Source organism: Streptopelia decaocto, assembly GCF_964273445.1.
Source record: "Streptopelia decaocto genome assembly, chromosome: 17".
Classification (NCBI taxonomy): domain Eukaryota; kingdom Metazoa; phylum Chordata; class Aves; order Columbiformes; family Columbidae; genus Streptopelia; species Streptopelia decaocto.
The window spans coordinates 2,806,703-2,827,609 of NC_138672.1; the positions used below are offsets into that span (position 1 = coordinate 2,806,703).

The window sequence follows — 20,907 nt, forward strand, 5'->3', positions numbered from 1 at the left end:
ACTCAAAGGAATTTCAGGTAGGCTTATTCAACAGTAAACTGAAAATCGGCACTGCGCTTTATGTTTAAGGGGCAAAAGTTACCCTTGGGAAAACTTAGTTTTATGGATTTTTGTGCTAGGATGCACTTGAACCATTATATGGTTGCTGCAGTGGCGGGAGAATGAAGATCTTATTTAGTACGTGTAATTGTAATTTTAGTATGTGTCCTATAATTTTACGTGCTGTGTAATTTTAATTTTTGTAACTATACCCGCAGCACCAATGCCAATGAAGTGTTGGATTACTCTGTGCATCAAAGCAGTCACAGCTGTCAATATCTTGTTAAAATCCTTTGGAATTCCTCGTGTTAGTTGTACCTCGGCTACCAGAAGTGCGGCATTTCATCCATGCTGGAAATCTGTGTTCCAAACAGCACTTGGACCAGCAAAACCTTCCTTGGAGAATGACTGCGGATGCATTTGCTGAGCAAAGATGCTTCGCTAATCCTCGTTATTGATTATTCTTCCTGCAGGCAGGGTGACAAGTCCGACTGCACGTACATTGTGTTGAACGGTCGACTTCGCTCAGTCATCAAGATGGATAATGGAAAAAAGCACCTGACGGGGGAATACGGCCGAGGAGACTTGATTGGAGTGGTAAGAGCCGCTTTCAAAACCGAATGGATTGGCTGAGAAATTGGTATTGACTCCACGCTAAACAAACAAAATCTCGCTTTGATCAATTGTTGCTCTTGGTTAAGGGCATTCACAAGTTGAAAAGATGGAAAATCCCTTCTGTGTGGAAACTTTAAATATAATACGTGAATGGCGGTATTAGACTTGGTTTAAAGAGTTAAAAAAAAGAGTCACAACCAAACAAAAAGCCCTGCACAGTGTTCTTTGGTGATACGGGTTGCTTTTGTTCACACTGAGAGGAGAGCAGCCTACTAGAATAGTTCAAGAGTACTGCAGGAATGTGGACTGAAGGATGGTTTGAATAAGTTTAATATCTTAGATTCAGTTTGGCTGCAGCTCCCTGGAAGTATCTAGTCCAAGTTACCAGAGCAGACTGCAAAGCTGCATCAGGTTGTTCAGGGAATGCATAGTTATTAAAAGGTGTTAAAGCAACTTTTTATTTCAAAATTGGAGCATTTATCCATGTTTAGTTTCTCTCCTGTGGTCGTTTTTTGTTTTCATACCTCGCTGAACAACTGAAATGGGAGTCGTATGTCGTAAATATGTATGGCGTCTTTGACTTTTATACTTAAAATCGGAAGGTTTCTGAAGTTCTGAGATTGTTGTTCAGGCCCTCTTCTGCTTTCTGTGCTGAAACCTGAGCGTTTCATATGTATGTTTATAGCCAGAATTAGCACAGCTCTGAACAAAGCAAAAGGAAATGTTAGTGCTATGGGAAGAAATTCTTGTTTATAGCGATCTGGAGGAAGAGGAAGGAGGAGGACAAGGCTGGTTTCAAGATGATGCTGACTGCAAGAAGTGATGTTTCTGAAAGTGGCAGGATGTGGAAGGCCAATGGTACCTGGGGTGGATTAGAAGGAGGTGGTCAGTAGGTCGGAGAGGTTCTCCTGCCCCTCTGCTCTGCCCTGGGGAGACCACACCTGGAATATTGTGTCCAGTTGTGGCCCCTCAGTTCCAGCAGGACAGGGAACTGCTGGAGAGAGTCCAGCGCAGCCACCAAGATGCTGCAGGGAGTGGAGCATCTCCCGTGTGAGGAAAGGCTGAGGGAGCTGGGGCTCTGGAGCTGGACAAGAGGAGACTGAGGGGGGACTCATTCCTGGGGATCAATATGGAAAGGGGGAGTGTCAGGAGGATGGAGCCAGGCTCTTCTGGGTGACAACCAGTGACAGGACAAGGGGCAATGGGTGCAAACTGGAACACAGGAGGTTCCACTTAAAGATGAGAAGAAACTTGTTCCCGGTGAGGGTGGCAGAGCCTGGCCCAGGCTGCCCAGGGGGGTTGTGGAGTCTCCTTCTGTGCAGACATTCCAACCCGCCTGGACACCTTCCTGTGTAACCTCATCTGGGTGTTCCTGCTCCATGGGGGGATTGCACTGGATGAGCTTTCCAGGGCCCTTCCAACCCCTGACGTTCTGGGATTCTGTGGTTTTGGCAGAAGGTTTGGTGCTGGCTCAACTGTTAATACTGTGAAGAGGGAGATTGATGTGGTAGATGGACCAGGATGTGTTTGATGTAACCATGCCATGTTTGCCATGAGTCCCTGGGCATTGATACAGAAATACCATCTACTTGATCTCTAAACTATAACTCACTTTTCTGGATCCGTGTTATGACATGAATCATTTTGAAGACTTTTGTGTCTCCATGGATGTCATCTTCTCCTTCTACCCACAGCTCCAGGCCCACTGACTCATGCTGCCATTTGTTGAACAAATCCCCATGCTCTGGCTGTCTTTTGAAAACACGGGGGAGGAGTGGTAAAGATTGCCAAGATTAATGTAGTCGTTCTTTGCAGAGGGCATTAGTAAAATGACATTTTCCCTTTTGTTTATCCCTTTCTGCAGGATCTGTTATAAACCTTTAAAAGCCTCCTATAGGGTTGGATATTTTCCCTGAAGGTAAAGTAATTAGAGGGTTCTAGGAATGAAATTAGCGGTTGGTAATTGTTATTTTGGTCCACTGGTGGGATGTTCTTCCCTGAAACCCCTCCAAGACCTCCCATGTCATTCGGAACTGTGGGCACGAACAAAAGACAAGAGTCTTGTAGTCAGTGTGGTTTTGTTTATTGCCTTTATATCAGAACTTTAAAAATGCTGCGTGTCATATGCATGAGAGATGAGTGTCTGCCATTACTTCTTTCAGAAGAAAAGCACTAACAAAGTGAAGGATTCCAGACAAGATGTTAATTTTCAAGCATGTGTGTGCGCTCCCAAGGCTAAACTTGTGGCTTGAACTGTTTTGTTCCTTCTACTGACTCAATGGCATCTGTTTCTGCGGTCTGTCGGTTCAGGGGGAGAGAACAGAGTAGAAACTCAAGTTTCCCTTCCCTGTGTAATTCTGTGAAGAGCTGATGAGTATGGTTCTGTTGGGAAAATGATCCCGACTCCCCAGGAGCCTTTTGGGGTGATGCTGCTGCCACCAGTGATGGGCAACTCCAGCTGCTCTGTCTGGTCACATCAAGTCCTGATTGATTTTTAGCCTTCCAGGTAGTTTCTAAAGGACAATGATGAGTCTGTTAGATAGTTGCCTCACATCTGAAATACAGTTAATCGCTTGAAATACAGTTGACCCAAGTCTGATTGTCTACAGACTGCGATTGGACCCATTTTGGGTGGAATCTTTTAATTCATTAAGGCCGTTGCTACAGATGGACTGGTGGTAAAATGTTAATTTTATTAAACCGTTATGCAAGCAAAACAGTAACTCTTATATGATCATTTCAACCATGACCCCAGAGGAAATCAGGAAAGCCCACTGTGTGTTGATAGAGTGAAAGGGCTTCTCTTCAGCGAATTATTTGTTTAAAATGCTTATATTAGTCTCATTTTTTCTCTTGATACAGCTGCTTTAGTTCTGATCTTGCTTAACTGCTGAAAATTGTCATTTTTACTGTTGTTGTCCTGATGTCATTAACACACAGTGTGAGAAAGAGGATTCCTTTTGGTTTGTTTATTTGTTATGTCTGTTGATATCAGGCAAACTGCTGAAGAAAAGTGATTTGTATCCTGCCCACTCCCTTCAAATATACGGATGTGACAGAATCTTCTATGCCATTCGCTTTCTATGCAAGTCAACGCTGTCTCAGCTGGGTTCCTATAGAACGGATGACTAAATGCCAGGCAGTTCTTGAGGACCTCAGTGACAGCTGCTGAACTTAGAATATTTTTAAAACCTGGGCTCTTATGTAGTTTATAGCCAGACTTAGTGATAGCCACCTAAAACTGGTGTCTGCAGCGTCTGAACTGCAAACCAGTCGGCTTTCCAAAATGCCCCACTGGGTGGGAAAGCTGCAGCAATGTGTTGGTTCATTCTCACAGAATCCCAGAATGTCAGGGGTTGAAGGGACCTGGTAAGCTCATCCAGTGCAATCCCCCCATGGAGCAGGAACACCCAGATGAGGTTACACAGGAAGGTGTCCAGGCGGGTTGGAATGTCTGCACAGAAGGAGACTCCACAAGCTCCCCAGGCAGCCTGGGCCAGGCTCTGCCACCCTCACCAGGAAGAAGTTGCTTCTCAAATTTAAGTGGAATCTCCTGTGTCCCAATTTGTACCCATTGCCCCTTGTCCTGTCACTGGTTGTCACCCAGAAGAGCCTGGCTCCATCCTCCTGACACTCACCCTTTATATATCTGTAAACATTAATGAGGTCACCCCTCAGTGTCCTCTTGTCCAGCTCCAGAGCCCCAGCTCCCTCAGCCTTTCCTCACACGGGAGATGCTCCACTCCCTTCAGCATCTTGGTGGCTGCGCTGGACTCTCTCCAGCAGTTCCCTGTCCTGCTGGAACTGAGGGGCCACAACTGGACACAATATTCCAGGTGTGGTCTCCCCAGGGCAGAGCAGAGGGGCAGGAGAACCTCTCTGACCTACTGACCACCCCCTTCTATCCCACCCCAGGTACCATTGGCTTCCTGGCCACAAGGGCCCAGTGCTGGCTCATGGTCACCCTGCTGTCCCCAGGACCCCCAGGTCCCTTTCTCCTACACTGCTCTCTAATAGGTCATTCCCCAACTTATGCTGGAACCTGGGGTTCTGCTGCTTTTTAGCAACTGGAATGCCCCATGTTATTAGCAGGATTATACCTGGGCAATTTTGGGTAGCAAAATAGCCAAATGACTGCAGAAAGGCATTTGTGCACTAACACTTTCTTTAATGCCTGGCAGCACGACTGATAAATCGCAGAAAATCATGCTTTACATTCTAGAAATGGTGGCTCTTCTAAGTGTTTTTAACTGTTAAGCTGTTCATCTTGTTAATACACTTCAATGTGAATGTCTTTTTTTCTCTCTTAAAAAGTTCAAAACTAAGAAGAATCTGTAAATGGCTCATGATTTCCTTCGGGGTTTGGAGCATTGTCCTTTTGAAATGTACCACTGACTGTTAGAAATCTTTAATTGCTGAGTGGTCCCCAAAGGAAACACGCCAGGATCAGGATTACACTTGTCAGGCTTTTGTTCTTTATCAGCATTAGCATTATCATACGCCACCGTCTCTTGACGCAACCCAAGCCAGCAGAATATCATTGTACGCTTGACAACCGTGCAAAATCGGGCAAGTTCTAGCTGTTTAAGCCTGGCTTACTTTGGCATTTTTAAGTGTGTGGATGGGGTTTTCTTTGCTGATTACTTACAAATAATTTTTTCAAACTGTGAATCTTCTGTTTCTAAAGCTTTAAGTAGCTAAAAAGGCAGATTTGGGGTTAATTCGGGTTAGTGGTGTCCATGCAACCCGTGTCTGTGGATATTGGAGGCAACGAGGTCCAGAACTGAGCTGGAACATGTGGCTCTGGAAAGAGGTTTTCTCTTTCCACCTCTTCCACCCTCTGGCTTGGTAATACATCACTAAAAACTATTATTCCCCTAGCAGCATCTTGTATGTGAAATTGTATTTACCACCCTCCGAACCAACCAACCAATCCAACAAACCAACCCCCAAACCAATGAACAAAACCACCAAACAAACCAGACCACAGACCAGCAAACTCTCCAGTGTTTCCCAGCAGTGGAGGCAGAAGCAGCTCTGAGGAATGAGTTCACATTTGCACAGTGTCACACTGGAATGAGAAGCTCGGTGTCCTGGTTTCCACACCTGCCTTGAGGGTGTTCTTGGCTGAATTGCAGCTGCCAATCTGAGCCACATGAACCCCAGTTTACTACAAGCATCTTTGCTTACAGTCTGAGCTGCTGAGTACTGTTATTTTTCCATTTATTTTCTCTGCAACAACTTACCTTTATCTTGATTTACCTCATCTTCCAACAGCTGGTGAAGAAAGAGACCGTTCATAACCAAAAACTGTAGTGGAACCCTTTAGTGGTCTGTTGCTGGCTGGGAAAACCGCAGGGTCTGGTGTTAAATTATCTGGCGTTCATGTTCTGTGAGTCATTTGTCTTTGTAGCTGCCACAGATAAAAGTGCAGAGAGCTTTTTCTCCTTAGCCAAATTCTTTTTAGAGAGTATTAGGATCTTTGGCAGATGGTGATAATGGTTATGACCTGCTGGTTTCAGATGGGTGATTTCATGCATCAGACGGTCATTCTTGAGCCGTTTTGTGTCTCACTCCTGCTCTAGCTGAATGTCCTTGTGATAATGTCATTATTAGCATCCACTGACTCTTGGTTAATGGTTGGACTCGATGATCTTGAGGGTCTTTTCCAACCAAAAGGATTCTGTGATACAACTGCTCATCCCCCTTTAGGACTTGCACATCCCTTCTGCTCCTTTTTCTCCTTTCCCTTTTGAGAAATGCTGCATCAAACCGGGGTGGCTTGTGAATGTGAAAGAGTTAAACTGCATTCCCTTTCACCTTTGCAAATTGTACAAGACAGTTGTTAGCAAAAGAGGTGTTTTTTTTCTTGATTGTAACACTTATATTTTGTCAAGCATCATTAAGAGCGAGGCATTGAGTGAGTGAGAAGCGTGATGGAGGCCAGTGAGCAGTGTGGGACAGAGTCTGGTGCCGAAGGATGGGGAAGGATGTTGCTGAAGTTCCAGCCAGGTTTGGTGGTGTTGTGGTATCAGTCAAAGGCAATCAGATCTCTCCCTTATTGGAAAGTGATTAAGCAGGTGACCTTATGCTGTTATCTCTTCTCCCGATGTTGAAATTCAGGCGTAATTTCATCGTAAGAGGAGCATGATGCATGCCTGGCAGTGGCACCACGCTTGTCAATACTCGTCAAACAACATGGGTGAATTTGCTGGAGTGGGGTTTCTTGTGCATGTGTGCACTTCAGATAACTTTCAATATTCTTTCTTTCGTTTTGACTGCAACATTGGATTAAGGGAGCAAAATCTGCACGTGACTTCCCATCTTTTCTATAGCCACATGTATATAAGGAGTGAAACTTAAATACAGTAGGTAGGACTGTTACCAATATAACACCAGCTCCCTTCCCCAGCTGGAATCTTTCCCTTTGCTGTCCCTTAATGACGTTCACTGCTGCGACAGGACTGTCACTGCACTGCTGCAAAATGCAGGCTCAGTCCTTTGGGGAGAACCTGGAGTATGACTCACTGCCCTCATTACAAAAGGTAACATCCTATTGAGTGTTTATATATATTTTATATATACACTCACACATCTACCAAGTAAGACTTACACATATGAGTGTGTGTATATGCATGTAAGCCTTTATATGTATTAAAAAATGACAGAGTCTTCATTCTGCGCAGAAGTGCTGGATGGCCTCAGTCATGGGGTTAACTTGGCATGCAGAATGTTGCAGAAGGTGGTTGTGAGAACAACTTTGGAGAGTACGCAGTGTTCTGCAATCATCCGCTGGCTCTGCGCCCACAAACAGCATCGATTTGCAGCTTGTCTGGTTGCTCTTCCCACTCATTCGTTGCTTCCAGCAGCGTCTCGTCCTTTGTCCTTCTCTGATACAAACAAGTTAATGTTTTGGAACCTGCTGAACTGATGGCTGGAGGAAGCACCTGTGAGATCAGCATCCTCTGCTGCTTCAGGTGCAAATGAGCTGAAGAAAGGTCTGGGAGCAGCTTGTTTAAACAAGGAAAGGATTGTTCTTTGTAGTATTTGGTTGCCCTTCACATACCATTGATGATGTTACATTGCCGGCTTCAGCTGCAGCAGCATCATCTGTCCTGGTCCAGCACATGTACCACTGTAAAAGTCCATGTGTGGATCTGGTTTGTGCCCATGCTGTTCCAGTGCTACTGTTGGCCTTTGAGATCCGGCTGTGCTACCCGGTACCTGTGTGTCCCTTTCCTTGAGCCTCCTGAGCCATCAGCAGATGTCAGTGTTGATATTTCTTCTTCTCATGCCTCCGTAGGTGCATCTTCGCTTCCTCGCGCAGTGTTGCATCCCTGTCCCTGCTGTTTGCCGCTGTCTTTTGGCGGTTCTCCCTGGGGGAGCTGTTGGTTTTGTGTGGCACCTGCTGTGGTTCAGGGTGGATGTTGTGTAAAAAGCAAGCGAAGAGGTGCTTTTTGTCTTTTTGGTGGGAGCCGAGGTGTGTGTGCCGGGTGTGCCTTGGCACCGCGGGCGCGTTGGGAAGTGTCTGCTGTCTGCACCCTGCTCGGGATGGGCCGTGTCCCTCCGCCTGTCCTGCAGGAGCAGAAAATATCTTTTCACTGTCTTGGTCTGTTATCAGATAGTGGCATGATGCCACTTTTGTTGAAGCACAGCTGGATGTGTCCCGAGCAATCTCCTCTGTAAGAGGGTGCGTGTCTGTGGGCTGCCGGCTTTTGCCAAAGCGTCTTGTGTGAACATGAAAACTCAAAGCCTACAGATATCAGGCTGGTTGACAGGTGGTGATCGTGAGGATTTGGAAGATGAGGAGTTTAAACTACATCATTTAATAAACCTTGGAGTCCTAACGTGCTTCCCAGGGTCTCCATATAGGTGATGCTTTCATTTCTATGGCTGCTGCTCCCTTGTCCTGCACCATGTCTGGGGGTGCAGAGCAAGGGTCAAAATGTGGGGTGCCCTGGATGGGGAAAGGTGATGGCTTTTTGTGAGCTGGTAGCAAGGAAAATATTGACATGAGAGAAGGGAATACGATGTATGAGAGAATAAAAGATTCTCAGATCTAGTACTAGTCATAATGAAAAGAAATCCCAAGCAGTAGATTGCAAAATGCGTGGGAAGGGAACGCGCAGGAAGAGCCACAAGAGCCTGTGGTTGAAGGTTGGGGAGAATGGATGTCTGGATAGAAACACAGTCCTGTTGGCTTGAGTCACTAATTCAGACCAGACCTGTGACTTGAAAACTCACTTGGGAAGAATAATCTATAGAAGTAACTGTATCTTCAAATAATATGCATTTGCAGTTTGCTGATTATTAAAGAAATCATGCAGTAACTTGTTAAAGTGAGGCTCAATTTGCAGTGGTTTATTGCCAGCCCCAGTTTTGGTCAAGTCCTCTCTGAAGTCTCCAAGATGCCGAAGGCTGCACGTGAGAACAGCTGCGCTTGTTGTACTGGGGCTGTGCACACGCTTGAAGTTCAACAGATACTCCAAGTGATGTGTTGGATGTAGCGCAAAAAGGAATTTGGAGTAATTGGACCAACTTGCGCATGATAACACTCACTAGTTTTCACTTTCCAAGTGTGTAATTTGGAAAGCCGTAAGAAGAGCTGGCAGGGTTGGCTGTTGAAAATGAAGTCAAAAGAGGTCATGAGAACATAAATTGCTTTTCCCTCTCCCGTTAAAAGATTTACAATAACACTTTTTCTTTGTAAAGAGCTTGTAGAGTAGGGTTGTGAATCATGTGCATTGTCCGTGATGGGTGCATTGGACATGGTTTTGTCGCCATTTCACGCTAAGCTAGAAGAAAAGAGAAACTCACTGTCAGAATTAACTAAAACAGTCAAAAGAGCATAGAGCTGTTTATGGTTGTGTTTGTGGTGTGGTGGTTTGGGGTTTTTTCCTGTCTTTTTGTTAACATTGTGAACAACAGAACTGCAGCAGCACAGGAGGGGCCGCCACCTGTGATAACGTTCACGATCAGTTCCAAGAAGCACAGGGTAGATCGCGCTCTAAATCAATATGTGCTCCTCAATGCACATTATTAACGGCATTTGGGGCGTTACTGCGCGTGGCTCTTGGAGGAGGGGAAGTGAAGGTGATGATGGATGGACAGATTCTCGAGGGTGTGATGGAAGCAGAGAGGAAATATTAGTCCTTGCTGGAAACCGAGGGTTTCCTTGCTGAAGAGCCTTGCTGAAGAGCCGAGGGTTAGACCTCAGGGACAGGCGAGTGATGAACAGAACATTTAGCGCTTTTGCGTGGCTGCCGAAATAGGGCACAGCACTTGGATTTCGAAGAGAGACAGATGACAAAGTGGAAGTAGCACCGTAATGTAGGTTTGAGTTTACAATACGAAGGAAGAGCGAACAGCACTAAATAAGATGGCAAAGAGCAGACGAGCCAGCCTGGGCAGGGCAGCAGAGGCGACGGCTCCAACCTGAGCTCCAGGAACGCTGCGAGCGGCCGAGAGGCCGAGCGAGGATGGTGTGGGAGTGAATTAAACATGGAAAGAGAAGGCCAGCAATGGGCAGAGAGGCAGAACTGGTTCAGAGCCTTGTTACGACGGACAAGGAGGGGATGTTACAGGAGGAAAAAGCGGAGATGCGCTGTTGCCTCAAGCAAAATCCATCATGTTGAGTTGAATTTGATGTGGGAAAGAGTCCGCTGGTCCTTCCCTGCACCGCAGCAAACGCTGGGGCCATGTTCACACTGGTGTGGGTGAATGATGCTAATGGTCTGCGGAGGGCTCGAAAGTGAATCTTAGGTGATTATATATATGAATATATGCTCCCTCGGCCAGGTTGAATACGGTTAGGAAGATATAATATTATTTCTAAAACGTTTGTTAATGTTGTTTTGGAGGTGTCTTTGTGGTGTTTGCTGCAGCTGTGCTGGGTGAGCAAAACGTTACATTTCTATTTTATAACCAGGGAAATAATCTGGTGGAGTTGATGTTCTGATCGCCGGTGGATTTTATTAAAGTTCAAGCTGCATCTTGAAGTCTTGTGCTATTTACAAAACTGGAAAAATAAGAACACTTGTTCACAAGTTTCACCGGACAGGGGAGCCCAAAGATTTGAATGTGGCTGAAGATTGAAATGATTTTACATGCTCGTGTTGTGCGAAACTTCTGTTTTTTAATAAGGAAGGAGAAAAAACTCTGAATACGTAACCTCTCAAATGGGTTATTAAGAATAAATGCAAATAAGAAAAGTATGATCTACAGGGGAGGACTATGACTCAGTGTTAGAATAGGTTTTTAATCTCCAAGAAAGGTGAGAACAGCCAAATATGTATTTGATTTGGTGGATTCCATATGCAGGGAATCGAAAGGTAATTCAGTGGCGGCTTTTTAAACATGGGGTGTAAAGGGGAGAGCTGGGACTGCAGTGAACACTGAGAGTAATCCTGTGGGTGGTCCGAGTGCTCAGTGTCACTGCCAGGGAAGGGCAAGGGCTTTATTAATAGCTTGGGATAATCAATAAAAACTCAGATTGGGAACCGAGATGCTAACAGCCAAGGGGTGTTTTCTATGTTAGAATACTGGGGTGTATTTGCATGAAAATACCAAAGCTGATGGCAAGGCTTATGTAGTGTGGGGAAGAGAAGGACAGGACGCAATTCCTGCAATTGGTTGGGAATTCCATTGAACAAATTCCCTGCAATGGCGGGGTCTGTAACATGGGCGTGATGCAAACTCCACTCGCTCCGGAGCTTTGAAACGCTCCTTGGGGGCTGAGAAAGGTCTGAGTGCCCCTCTGACCACCCGGGGATGAGGTTCAGTTCAGTTCAAAAGGACAAAATTGCAATTTGGAGGAAAAAAACCCATCCCTAAGGCTTTATTTGCAAGTTAAAATTTAATTCCCTTTTTACAGATCTCATCTTTTCTGAAAGGCTGGAGAGCCCTTTGGAGTACAGTTGATTTTATGCATTCGTATATCACACAAAGAAGGGAAAAGGATGTTCGACAGTTTGAGTGTTGTTCTTCTTTAGACAAATTAAACCAAATCGGGTGGTGACCGTCTGGGAGGAAAGGTTTTATGTGGACAATTTGAGCTCTTAACCTGTTTTTGGGATAAGGAAGCTGAATTACAGAGCCAAAAAAGCTGATAATAGGGGAGAGAGATAAACCCGAAGATGTTATACAACCATTTGGGGACTTGATTCTCTGTAAATATGCGTACAAAGATGGCATGAACTTTCTTTCCCCTCCTATATAACTAGTTCTAAAATGTGATTACCTAACAAAACATCCCTGGCACATGAACAAAACCCAAAGGTCTTGCAAAATGTATTTTCTTTAAATCCTTGTGTAGTTTTTCCTGCAGAGCAATTGGTGTTGATTAAAATCTGCACTCACTGGAGTTAATATTCGTGGGCTGAGCTCAACTTTTCTGGACTAATTGCAAGTTGTTGAGATCTGGATGTTCTGGCTGGCTGAATTAGTCTGGTTTGTGCACATGGAATGTGCCAAGAACATGTTTGTGTTGGCAGTGGGGGCTTTGCCATCCTACAGGGCATCCTACACTGCATTAACTTTCGGTGTGTCTGAGCCCCTAATTCTATCATAAACAGCTTTAGTTGTGTTGGAATTCGCTGTAAACATCAGCGTTGAAACTAATTCTGACCACCAACCAACCCAACAAACACACAGAAAATCCCAGCAAGCAAAACAACTTCTCAAACCCCCCAAACCAAACCATTATAAGCGGATATATTTTCTGTTTCTTTTCCTCCTGGAAAACTTAAAATGAAAAGTCATGTTCATTTTCATTCTAAGTGTTCATGTGTTGCGGTTAGCGAGAGGAATGATTTTGTTTGTGTTTTCGCCTTGGTAATTACAGCTACTACAGCAACAACTGTTTTATTTGAAACGACCGATCTATGGATTGGAAACCCAGGAAACGTCGCCGGTATTGCTCAAATTTGCAAAGCCGAGCACCGCGCTGTTTCTAAGCAATTAAATATTGTAGCTCAGAGCGACGCCGTCTCCCCGAGCACACCTCTCATTAAGAATTGCAGATATTTCACCAGGGAATTTGGTTTCTGCATTTCAGAACAAACCGGGCGCTGCTGGTGGGTCCAGTTGGTGCAGTTTTGGGTTCGGGGAACATTTTGCAGAGTTGGCTTTTAGAACCCGGGTTGGTTTGTATTGTGTCAGGTTCTCCCCGTAAAGGAGAATATCTCTGGATGGATTTTCACTGTCTGATCATTTTCTTTATCAGTAAAATAAGCGTTTCTAGGTGAAATAATCAGGCACTGTTCAAGTAGGTGCGGACTGTCACATTTTCCCATTCACATAGCACAGACACATGCATATGTAAAGGAAAGAAAGTCCCAAAATCTCCAAAACCAAAGCTCATTTCTGCCCCAAATGCGCTGATTTGCTCCTCATCCCTTTCTTTAAATTTTAGGAAGTCTGGATTATTTCGAGATTGTTGGCATTTGGCTTCTGAAAGTAAGATGGAAAGTTGTCGAGGGTTTGGATTGCGGGGTGACAATAAAACCCTGTCAGGTGTATTGTTAACCTCCTCTCCCCCTTCCCACTCAGCACAGGGATCGGGAGGGAAAGAAGGACAGAGAGAAGAGAGGTGGGAAAATTAAAAATGTTTTACTAATGCTACTAATAAGAACAGAGAAAATAATACAAAATATACAAAACCAATCTGGAAAGTCCCAGCCACTGCAGAGCTGGCAACCAAAGTCCTGGATTGGACTCTGCAGCCAACCGGAGCTGGATTCAGTCTGTCACTGGCCTCAGTTCGCGGGGACGACTCGCAAGGTCCTCTCCTAATGTCGCCGTAAGGAAAAGGGACGACATCCTCGTGATCTCCCACTTTTATATGAAGTATCACGTGAATGGGATGTTATACTCTGTTGGTCAGTTCTGGTCACCTGTTTCTCGTTGCCCCTCTGGCGAGATGTGAATCTGTCCTTATCAATAACCTCACGTTCCATTGCTGTGTTCACCAAAACATGCCTCTGGTTCTCCAGGAAAATGCAGCTCATATGAAGCTTTAGCTGACAGGCACATTCACTAAAAGAGAAACTTGTTTTTTAACAAAACCAGGACAAAAGTGTTTCAGGGTGGTGTTGAGGAAAGAAGAGTAGCAGAGAATTGGGGTTTTCCTTTCTCTTGGATAGATTTATCACAATTTAAAACAATGGATGAAAAGATCCAAGTGTTGTGATAAGCCAGTTCATGGTGTGCCTCTGGTTGCTGTTTCGAGAAGCCTTAAGCGCAGTTTTTGCTCTGGAGGTGCCGGCTGTGGGATCTTCCCAAATCTCACCCAAAACTTCTCTGATCCCACAGCAGGTTCTGTGACAACCCGACACTGCCCGATACCCCAACGCGTGTCCAAGAGATTTGGATTAAATCGATGCCGATCCTTGTTGCAGATGGATCTCTGGGGGATTTGGTTTTGGTCTGGGTGTGTGTGGGCACAAGTCTGCCCGTCTGCTCCTTGGGAATCCTTGCGTTTCTTCACCCTGACCTTTGGTTTTTGCAGCACGGTGTGAACTTTAACGTTTGTCTGTGTGCTCTTGCAGGTCGAGGCGCTAACCCACCAGCCCAGAGCCACCACTGTCCACGCCGTCAGGGACTCGGAGCTCGCCAAACTCCCCGAGGGAGCACTGACCTGTATCAAACGGAAATTCCCCCAGGTAAGACAATTAAAAGCGTTTTCTATCTCTATGTCTGAGGAGCTAAAACACTCTGTTAGCACCAAGTCCTCTGGGTTTTCTCTATGATTGACACATACTGAGAAAACATTTTGTTCTCTTTGTCTGCCTGATCTGATCTATAGCAGACACTCACCAACTTCTAATCAATTTTTCACGTGTTTTATCACAGGGCTGGTTTGTGTTATCTGGAAGAAGTTCATGCCAAATGCAGGACATGCGTATTTAGCAAAGTGGAAATCACTTAGTGCTATTGAAAGTTTGACTTCTCAAATCACTTTAAATGTTGTTATGCATTTGTCTCGCTCGCTGGGACTCAAAGGCAGCACTTGGCTCTATTGTATGTACCTTTATTTCCAGAGCATTGATATTTGGGGTTGGTTTTCCTCTTCCTTGCATTTTTAGGCTGTCAGTCCTCATTGTGCAACTGCCAGATCTGTCTGTGTCCTGCAGACTCTGATTGCTCCTCGGATCCATCAACTCATCCATCTTCTTTAATTCACTTGACATTATACCTCTCCTTGCAAATCTGGAGACTGACGGACTTGAAATGTAATTCTTTTGTCCCTAAGTGCATCAGGGCCGTTACACTAAGCACTAAATCATTGCACTAGCCTTAAAGGCAATTCTTTAATGCTGTTATTTCAAATGATTTCTGATTTTTCTCTTACGTCAACAAAAAATCATCCTCTTGGTTCCCCTGTAAGCATCAGTTTTGCTGAAGCGTTTGGGACCTGCTGCTGTGGGTTGTCACACAGCGCACTCCCGCTCTCTGGATTTCTCTTGAACATTCCTCCAATTCTCTTCTCTAGCTAACAGAGCAGATTTCCTGCCCGGATTTATGAACCGGTAGCAACACGCGGCTTCTGCACGGAACGAGCCGCAAACCCGGTGCCGCCAGCAGCACCTCCTGCCTCCAGCTGCCCTTTTAAATCTCCTTGTGACCGACCAGGAAACGAGCGGGTGGAATTTAAAACCACCTTTCTCCTTGGTGGATGATTTTAAATGTTCCTAGTAAGCATTTAAACTGTAAATTGGTAGTAATCACAAAATATTTAACATTTACACAGCACACAGGCTGCGTTCTAATCTGCCTTTTGTCTGGAGGAAGAATCACAGCGTCTCTTTTCTTCTCATCCCTTTCCCGATTCCATTAGTTGGCAGAGTTGTTTTCCCCTAAAAAGTGCTCTCTGTGGAGATATGAATCTTTTCACTTGGCAGTTAAAGTTGAGCTGGAGCGTTACATTTATAGTACAATTCAAAACATTTACTCGTAATAGAATTCAAATGTCTTCCCATATCTATAGAGTGTCAGCCTCAAATTCCTGACTTTTTCAAATACGGAATTCGTTTTCTCTAGAGTTGCATATGGTTCGGCTAATTAGTTGAAGCGAAACGAAATGCTAAAATAGATCTTTTAAGGAACTGTGTTGTGTCTTTTTGTCTGTTAGGTCCATCAGATAAGAGAGGAAGGGCAGAAGTGAGAGGGAACTGAAGCGATGAAGGAAAACAATAGGGTAGAGAGTTTGAAGTCAAGTACAAAGTCGACAGAAAGTAAAGGAGTTTACTGGAGTTTTTGAGCTAGAAACTAGTAAACGGCACACAGAGAAAAGGGCCTGGGTAGGTGTTTCTTAGAAAAAGAATCCAGGATCTAATGCTGACCGTGCCTGAGCAACGTCCTGCAGCTGCGAACGAAATAACTACGTCAACAGAAAGTGTTTTGGAGTGAAGAAATGCTGGTGTTCTGGTGTTGGAAGAGCTTCAGTACCGGGCTGCAGCACGTGTGAAGGGACAGGCAGAGTCTGGAGGGCAAAAAGGAGGCGAATTGGTGGTTAGAAATGTTAACCTAGAAAGGCAAAAGGACTGAAAGCTTAAGGGAAGACCTGGTAGGTGTTTGCAAATGTGTCAAGTTGTCTGCTGGCAGAGATGGCATCAGCTACTCGCCATATCGGAATATGGCAAATGGCAGTGCAATGAAATGGCAGGAGTTGAATATTAAGAAAAAGCTGATTCTACTCCCTAGAAAGGCTAAAAGATTGTTACTTGTTTTTATAACCTCTTAAAAAATTGCTTTTGAGGTGATGCTTAGTGCTGGGCAGAGGGATGGGCCAAATGAATTCTCTCCATCCCATTTTCTCTCCTGTTTTTCTAGTAGAGTGATTTATAGGCAGGATTTATGACATTGTTTTCCCCATTCAATCAGAAGTAATAAAGTAATGAGGGGATAACAGGTGCAAGAGTTTTGAAATAATGCACTGGGTAGCAAGAGCTACTTGTGCTTCAGCAGCATGGAGGAGGATTGTCCTCTGAGTCCTCTGCAAGTCAGAAAACCATCTTCTAGAACAAGAAGCGACTCATCACACACAATTCCCTACTGACCGGAAGGTGAAGTCAACCAGAGTCTTGCTTGGTGGAACAGTGACCGAAGATGGGTGTTTGTCCCCTGAGACAGGTGAAATTCTCTCTTAGATCAGAGGAATCCCACACCAGAGTGAATTGCTTTTGTTTTGGGGTACTTGCCGTAGAGCCTGAGCAGTGTGTGTCTCCACAGCCAAGAACTGGGTGGTTTCTGAGGCGGAATTACCCTTTCAATAAGTTACCCTTGAGCTTTAATATTTCCCGTCGAGGGTGAAGAACCCTTTAATTCCAGGAGTTAGTGGAGAGACTTTATCCTGCGTGCTTTCACCAGGCATTAAGTGGTTGTAGAGGATCCAACTCTGGAATGCATTGTCAGAAAATATCGCCTAATGGGTAAGAAAATTGTAAATGTGGGTGATGCTTGCCAACGAGAACAATGTCAAATGAGGGAAATCATGTTCTATAGACCGTACAGTAATTCAAGTTCCTTGAGCTGTGATGTGCAATCTGGAAAAATTGCACAGCTGATGCTTGGGGGAGCACCGTATGCTCGGCCTCTTTGGTCTTGTCCCCTGGCATCTGCTTTGTTCCTGTCAGGGATGGGACACTGGTCTGCTGGGATCTCTGGGGTGACCCGCTAGAGCTGCTGCTCTCCTGAGGGATCAAACAGATGGGTGAGCATGGGGAGTCTCATCGCAGTGATAAGCAACAGCCAAAATCTCAGAGTATATGCCCAGTAAGGAAAGATGTTGACTTCTGGATCCTGCTCAATCTGCAGCTACGTCGTCTTGCTTCTCAGGAAAGTGTCCTGACCTTGAGTCCCTCTGGATGTGACATCCCAGACATTCCCAAGTGAAGGTGGTCCCAGTGCAAATCTGCCTCTTTGTGTTTGCTCAGGAATCAGTTTTGGGCCCCTCATCATGAGAAGGACATTGAGGTATTTGAGAGAGTTCAGAGAAGGAACGGAGCTGGTGAGGGCCTGGAGAACAAGTGTGATGGGAGCGGCTGAGGGACCTGGGGGTTCAGCTGGAGAACAGGAGCTGAGGGGAGACCTTCTGATCTCTGAACTGCCTGAAAGGAGCTTGGAGCCAGGGGGGGTCGGGCTCTGCTCCCCAGGAACAAGCGCCAGGAGCAGAGGAAACGGCCTCAAGTTGCACCAGGGGAGGTTGAGGTTGGATGTGGGGAACAATTTCTTCTGCAAAGGGCTGTGGGGCATTGGAACAGGCTGCCCAGGGCAGTGCTGGAGTCACCATCCCTGGAGGGTTGGACAGATGCACAGATGAGGTTCTCAGGGACATGGTTTAGTACTAGATTTAGGTTATGGTTGGACTGGATGATCCTGGGGGTCTCTTCCAACTGAAATGATTCTGTGACTCCTGCCCAGCTCAGCCCCGGGCACTGAACCAGCGAGAGCGTTTGCTCCTCCGAACGCCTCGGTGCTTGTTTCTAGTGCTGCTTGAAGCTTTTCAGAGTTGTAGAAGTGAAAGGGAATTGATTCTTTCTATTTTCATCGCTGCCTTCAGTTCTGAAAAGTAGGACAGAGAACCAGCTCACGATTTTTGGCACCGCAAAGCGGTTTCGAAGCAGCAGCAGGAGCGCAGAATTTGTGAACAGATTACAGAGATGTTCTAACATCAGTGGATAACTTGGATCGCGTTTCATAGACGATCTTTATCTCTGCCGAGCTGAGATTGTTTTTATAATTCTCACTTGAAATTTAGACCTGCTGTAGCTGATGGAAATCGCGCTGAGAAATTGCTTGGGAGCCGTGGGGGTGTTAACTGCAAGACAACCTTGTGCATGTGAGAAAGGCGTGCTAGGAAACACAGCGTTTTTCCGCATTTCTTTTTATTCTTTAAGTCTGCCCTTGGGGTTTAAATCTATTCGGAGCCCATCATCCATCTTGAGCAGCAAGTCCTGCTATCTTTGGATGTGTATTTGAAGCAGAGGTTTGTTGGAGTGGATCGAGCCTTCCCTGGGGTTCTCTGCTGTGCAAAGTGAGTTCTGTAATGTGGCCTCTTTTCAAAATGCTTCCCTCGGGCATCGTGTAGCTTGTGCATCACATTATTTAAGCTCGACGTGGCACTGTGGAATAGGTCAGGAGAGGTCACACTTCTAGATTTTTCTGTATTCGTTCTCGTGAACCATTAAAACAAGTTTTTCTTGACTGGAGAAGTGGATGTGAAAAGGAAAGAAGAAAAATGTTCAGCAGAACCGTGGTCACCGGCTGTAGCCCCTGCTGTGAGGGTGCCCAGTCATAGCAGTGACCCAAACTGGTGATTTTCTTCAAGACACAATTGATCACAAAAGTTAGAAGCTCAAACAGCCCCAGGATGAGGCTTCAGTTCTTTTTTATGCTTTAGCGGCATTTTTAAAGGTGCCAGAAATTGGAGTGAGCATCTAAGGTTTGCTTTGTCACCGTGGTTCTCAAACCACTGGAAGTTTGAATCGGGGAGCCCTTGCTAAGCTCCCTGATTCCGTGACAAGCGGAGCGTTTGATCTGATCTGGGCCGTGTAAAGCTTCAATAATGCCCTGGTTTTATTCAAGTTGAGGATCTAATCTACCTCTCCTCCTCCCTTGTCCCTAAAAAAGAAAACCCCGAAAAAAGGTGGTACGCAATAATCTCAGCTCCTGGAAAGAGCTCCACAGAAATGAACTTGCCATTGTGTGAATTTATATAAATTAAATGGCTGTTATTACTATTTTACCCCGTTTGCATTTACTTTGTAGAACAGACACCCCTTGCAGCCCTGCTTTCCTTGCTGGCTTTGGGCCTCCGTGTGGCAGAAAGCCCTTTTATGTGCCTTTTAACTAAATCACAGATGTACGTGAAGGTCTATAATAATCTGCTGTGAAGGTACCGATAAATTGTCGTTTAACATATTTAATTTAACGGTGGCCTGTTGGATGACTGGCTTGAAGTTTTAAAGGCTTAACTATTAAATATCTTATTTTTACACTTCAAAGTCACCACACGAGGTCCTTGGCTCCCCTGCAAGCCTTGCTGACCGCGAGAATGCAGTTCCTTTGGGTAAGGGTGGTGTTAGAGGATCTTCTGGAGAAGATCGAAACAGACTTGGAAGGAAAAACACATTTGGGTTTCACAGAATCACAGAATGGACTGGGTTGGAAGAGACCTCAGAGATCATCAAGTCCAACCCTTGGTCCAACTCCAGTCCATTGACTAGATCATGGCACTAAGTGCCATGTCTAATCTCAGTTTCAAAACCTCCAGGGCCGGTGAGTCCAGCACCTCCCTGGGCAGCCATTCCAATGCCTGACCACTCTCTCTGCACAGAATTGCTTTCTAATCTCCAGCCCCAATTTCCCCTGGCAGAGTTGAAGCCCATGGCCCCTTGTCCTATTGCTGACTGCCTGGGAGAAGAGCCCAAGCCCCACCTGGCTAGAACTGCCCTTCAGGTAGTTCTAGAGAGTGCTGAGCTCACCTCTAAGCCTCCTCTTCTCCAGACTAAACAAGCCCAGCTCCCTCAGCCTCTCCCCATAGGGCTTGTGTTCCAGTCCCTTCCCCAGCCTTGTTGCTCTTCTCTGTTGTTCTTCTCTTGTAGGGCTGTCACTCTGTTGGTTGTACAGGATCCAAACTGGCTTTAGCCACAGCTGCTTTCCTAAAGCAGCAAACCACCGCTGACCCTTTGCTTCCTTGCACAGGAGCTTTGTTGCTTAGATTTAAAATAGCATACAATTAAACCCGAGCCTTAGGGCAGCGTGGAGCCGAGTTGACGAATGTATTGCTTCAGTTTTGTTCTTACACGTATTTCTTTTAATACAGACAGATTTGTACTAGACAGTAGCTTTTATATCAATTACTTGTTACTGGGAATTTGGATGTTGGTGTAGATTTTGTGGAGTTTTCCTGTGATTTCTTTAAATCAGCTTAGTTGGAAGTCAGCTAAGATGAGAAAAAGCTTCATTTGGTACCACTGTTAACTATTAGCAGATAGTCAGTTCACCAGGCAATCTGTACTATTCACAGAATGAAATAAATATCCACAGGAAAACATTTTACAGCTGAACTCTCAGGAGAATCACTTTCAAAAGGGCTTATTGTAAAGCAACCCTTAAGTTTCGCAGTTGAACAGGAGGAAAAGCTTTAACTAGAACCCAGCCTGGGAAGAACAGTTGAAACATTTAAAGGGATTGTGGTGTTTGGTTAATGGTTGGACTCGATGATCTTGGGGGTCTCCCACAAGCAAAATA

The 20,907-nt window shown here is 45.3% G+C and overlaps 1 protein-coding gene across 5 annotated transcripts in view; it reads left to right on the forward strand.

Annotated features, from left to right (window-relative positions):
• PNPLA7 (patatin like domain 7, lysophospholipase) overlaps nucleotides 1-20,907 on the forward strand; it is a 122,389-nt gene that overhangs the window by 38,705 nt on the left and 62,777 nt on the right. For all 5 annotated transcript variants that reach the window (XM_082067692.1, XM_082067688.1, XM_082067689.1 and 2 more), the window contains exons 19-20: nucleotides 513-636; nucleotides 14,202-14,315. In XM_082067692.1, the coding sequence (XP_081923818.1) occupies nucleotides 513-636; nucleotides 14,202-14,315 (238 nt within the window). The remainder of the gene's footprint in view (nucleotides 1-512; nucleotides 637-14,201; nucleotides 14,316-20,907) is intronic.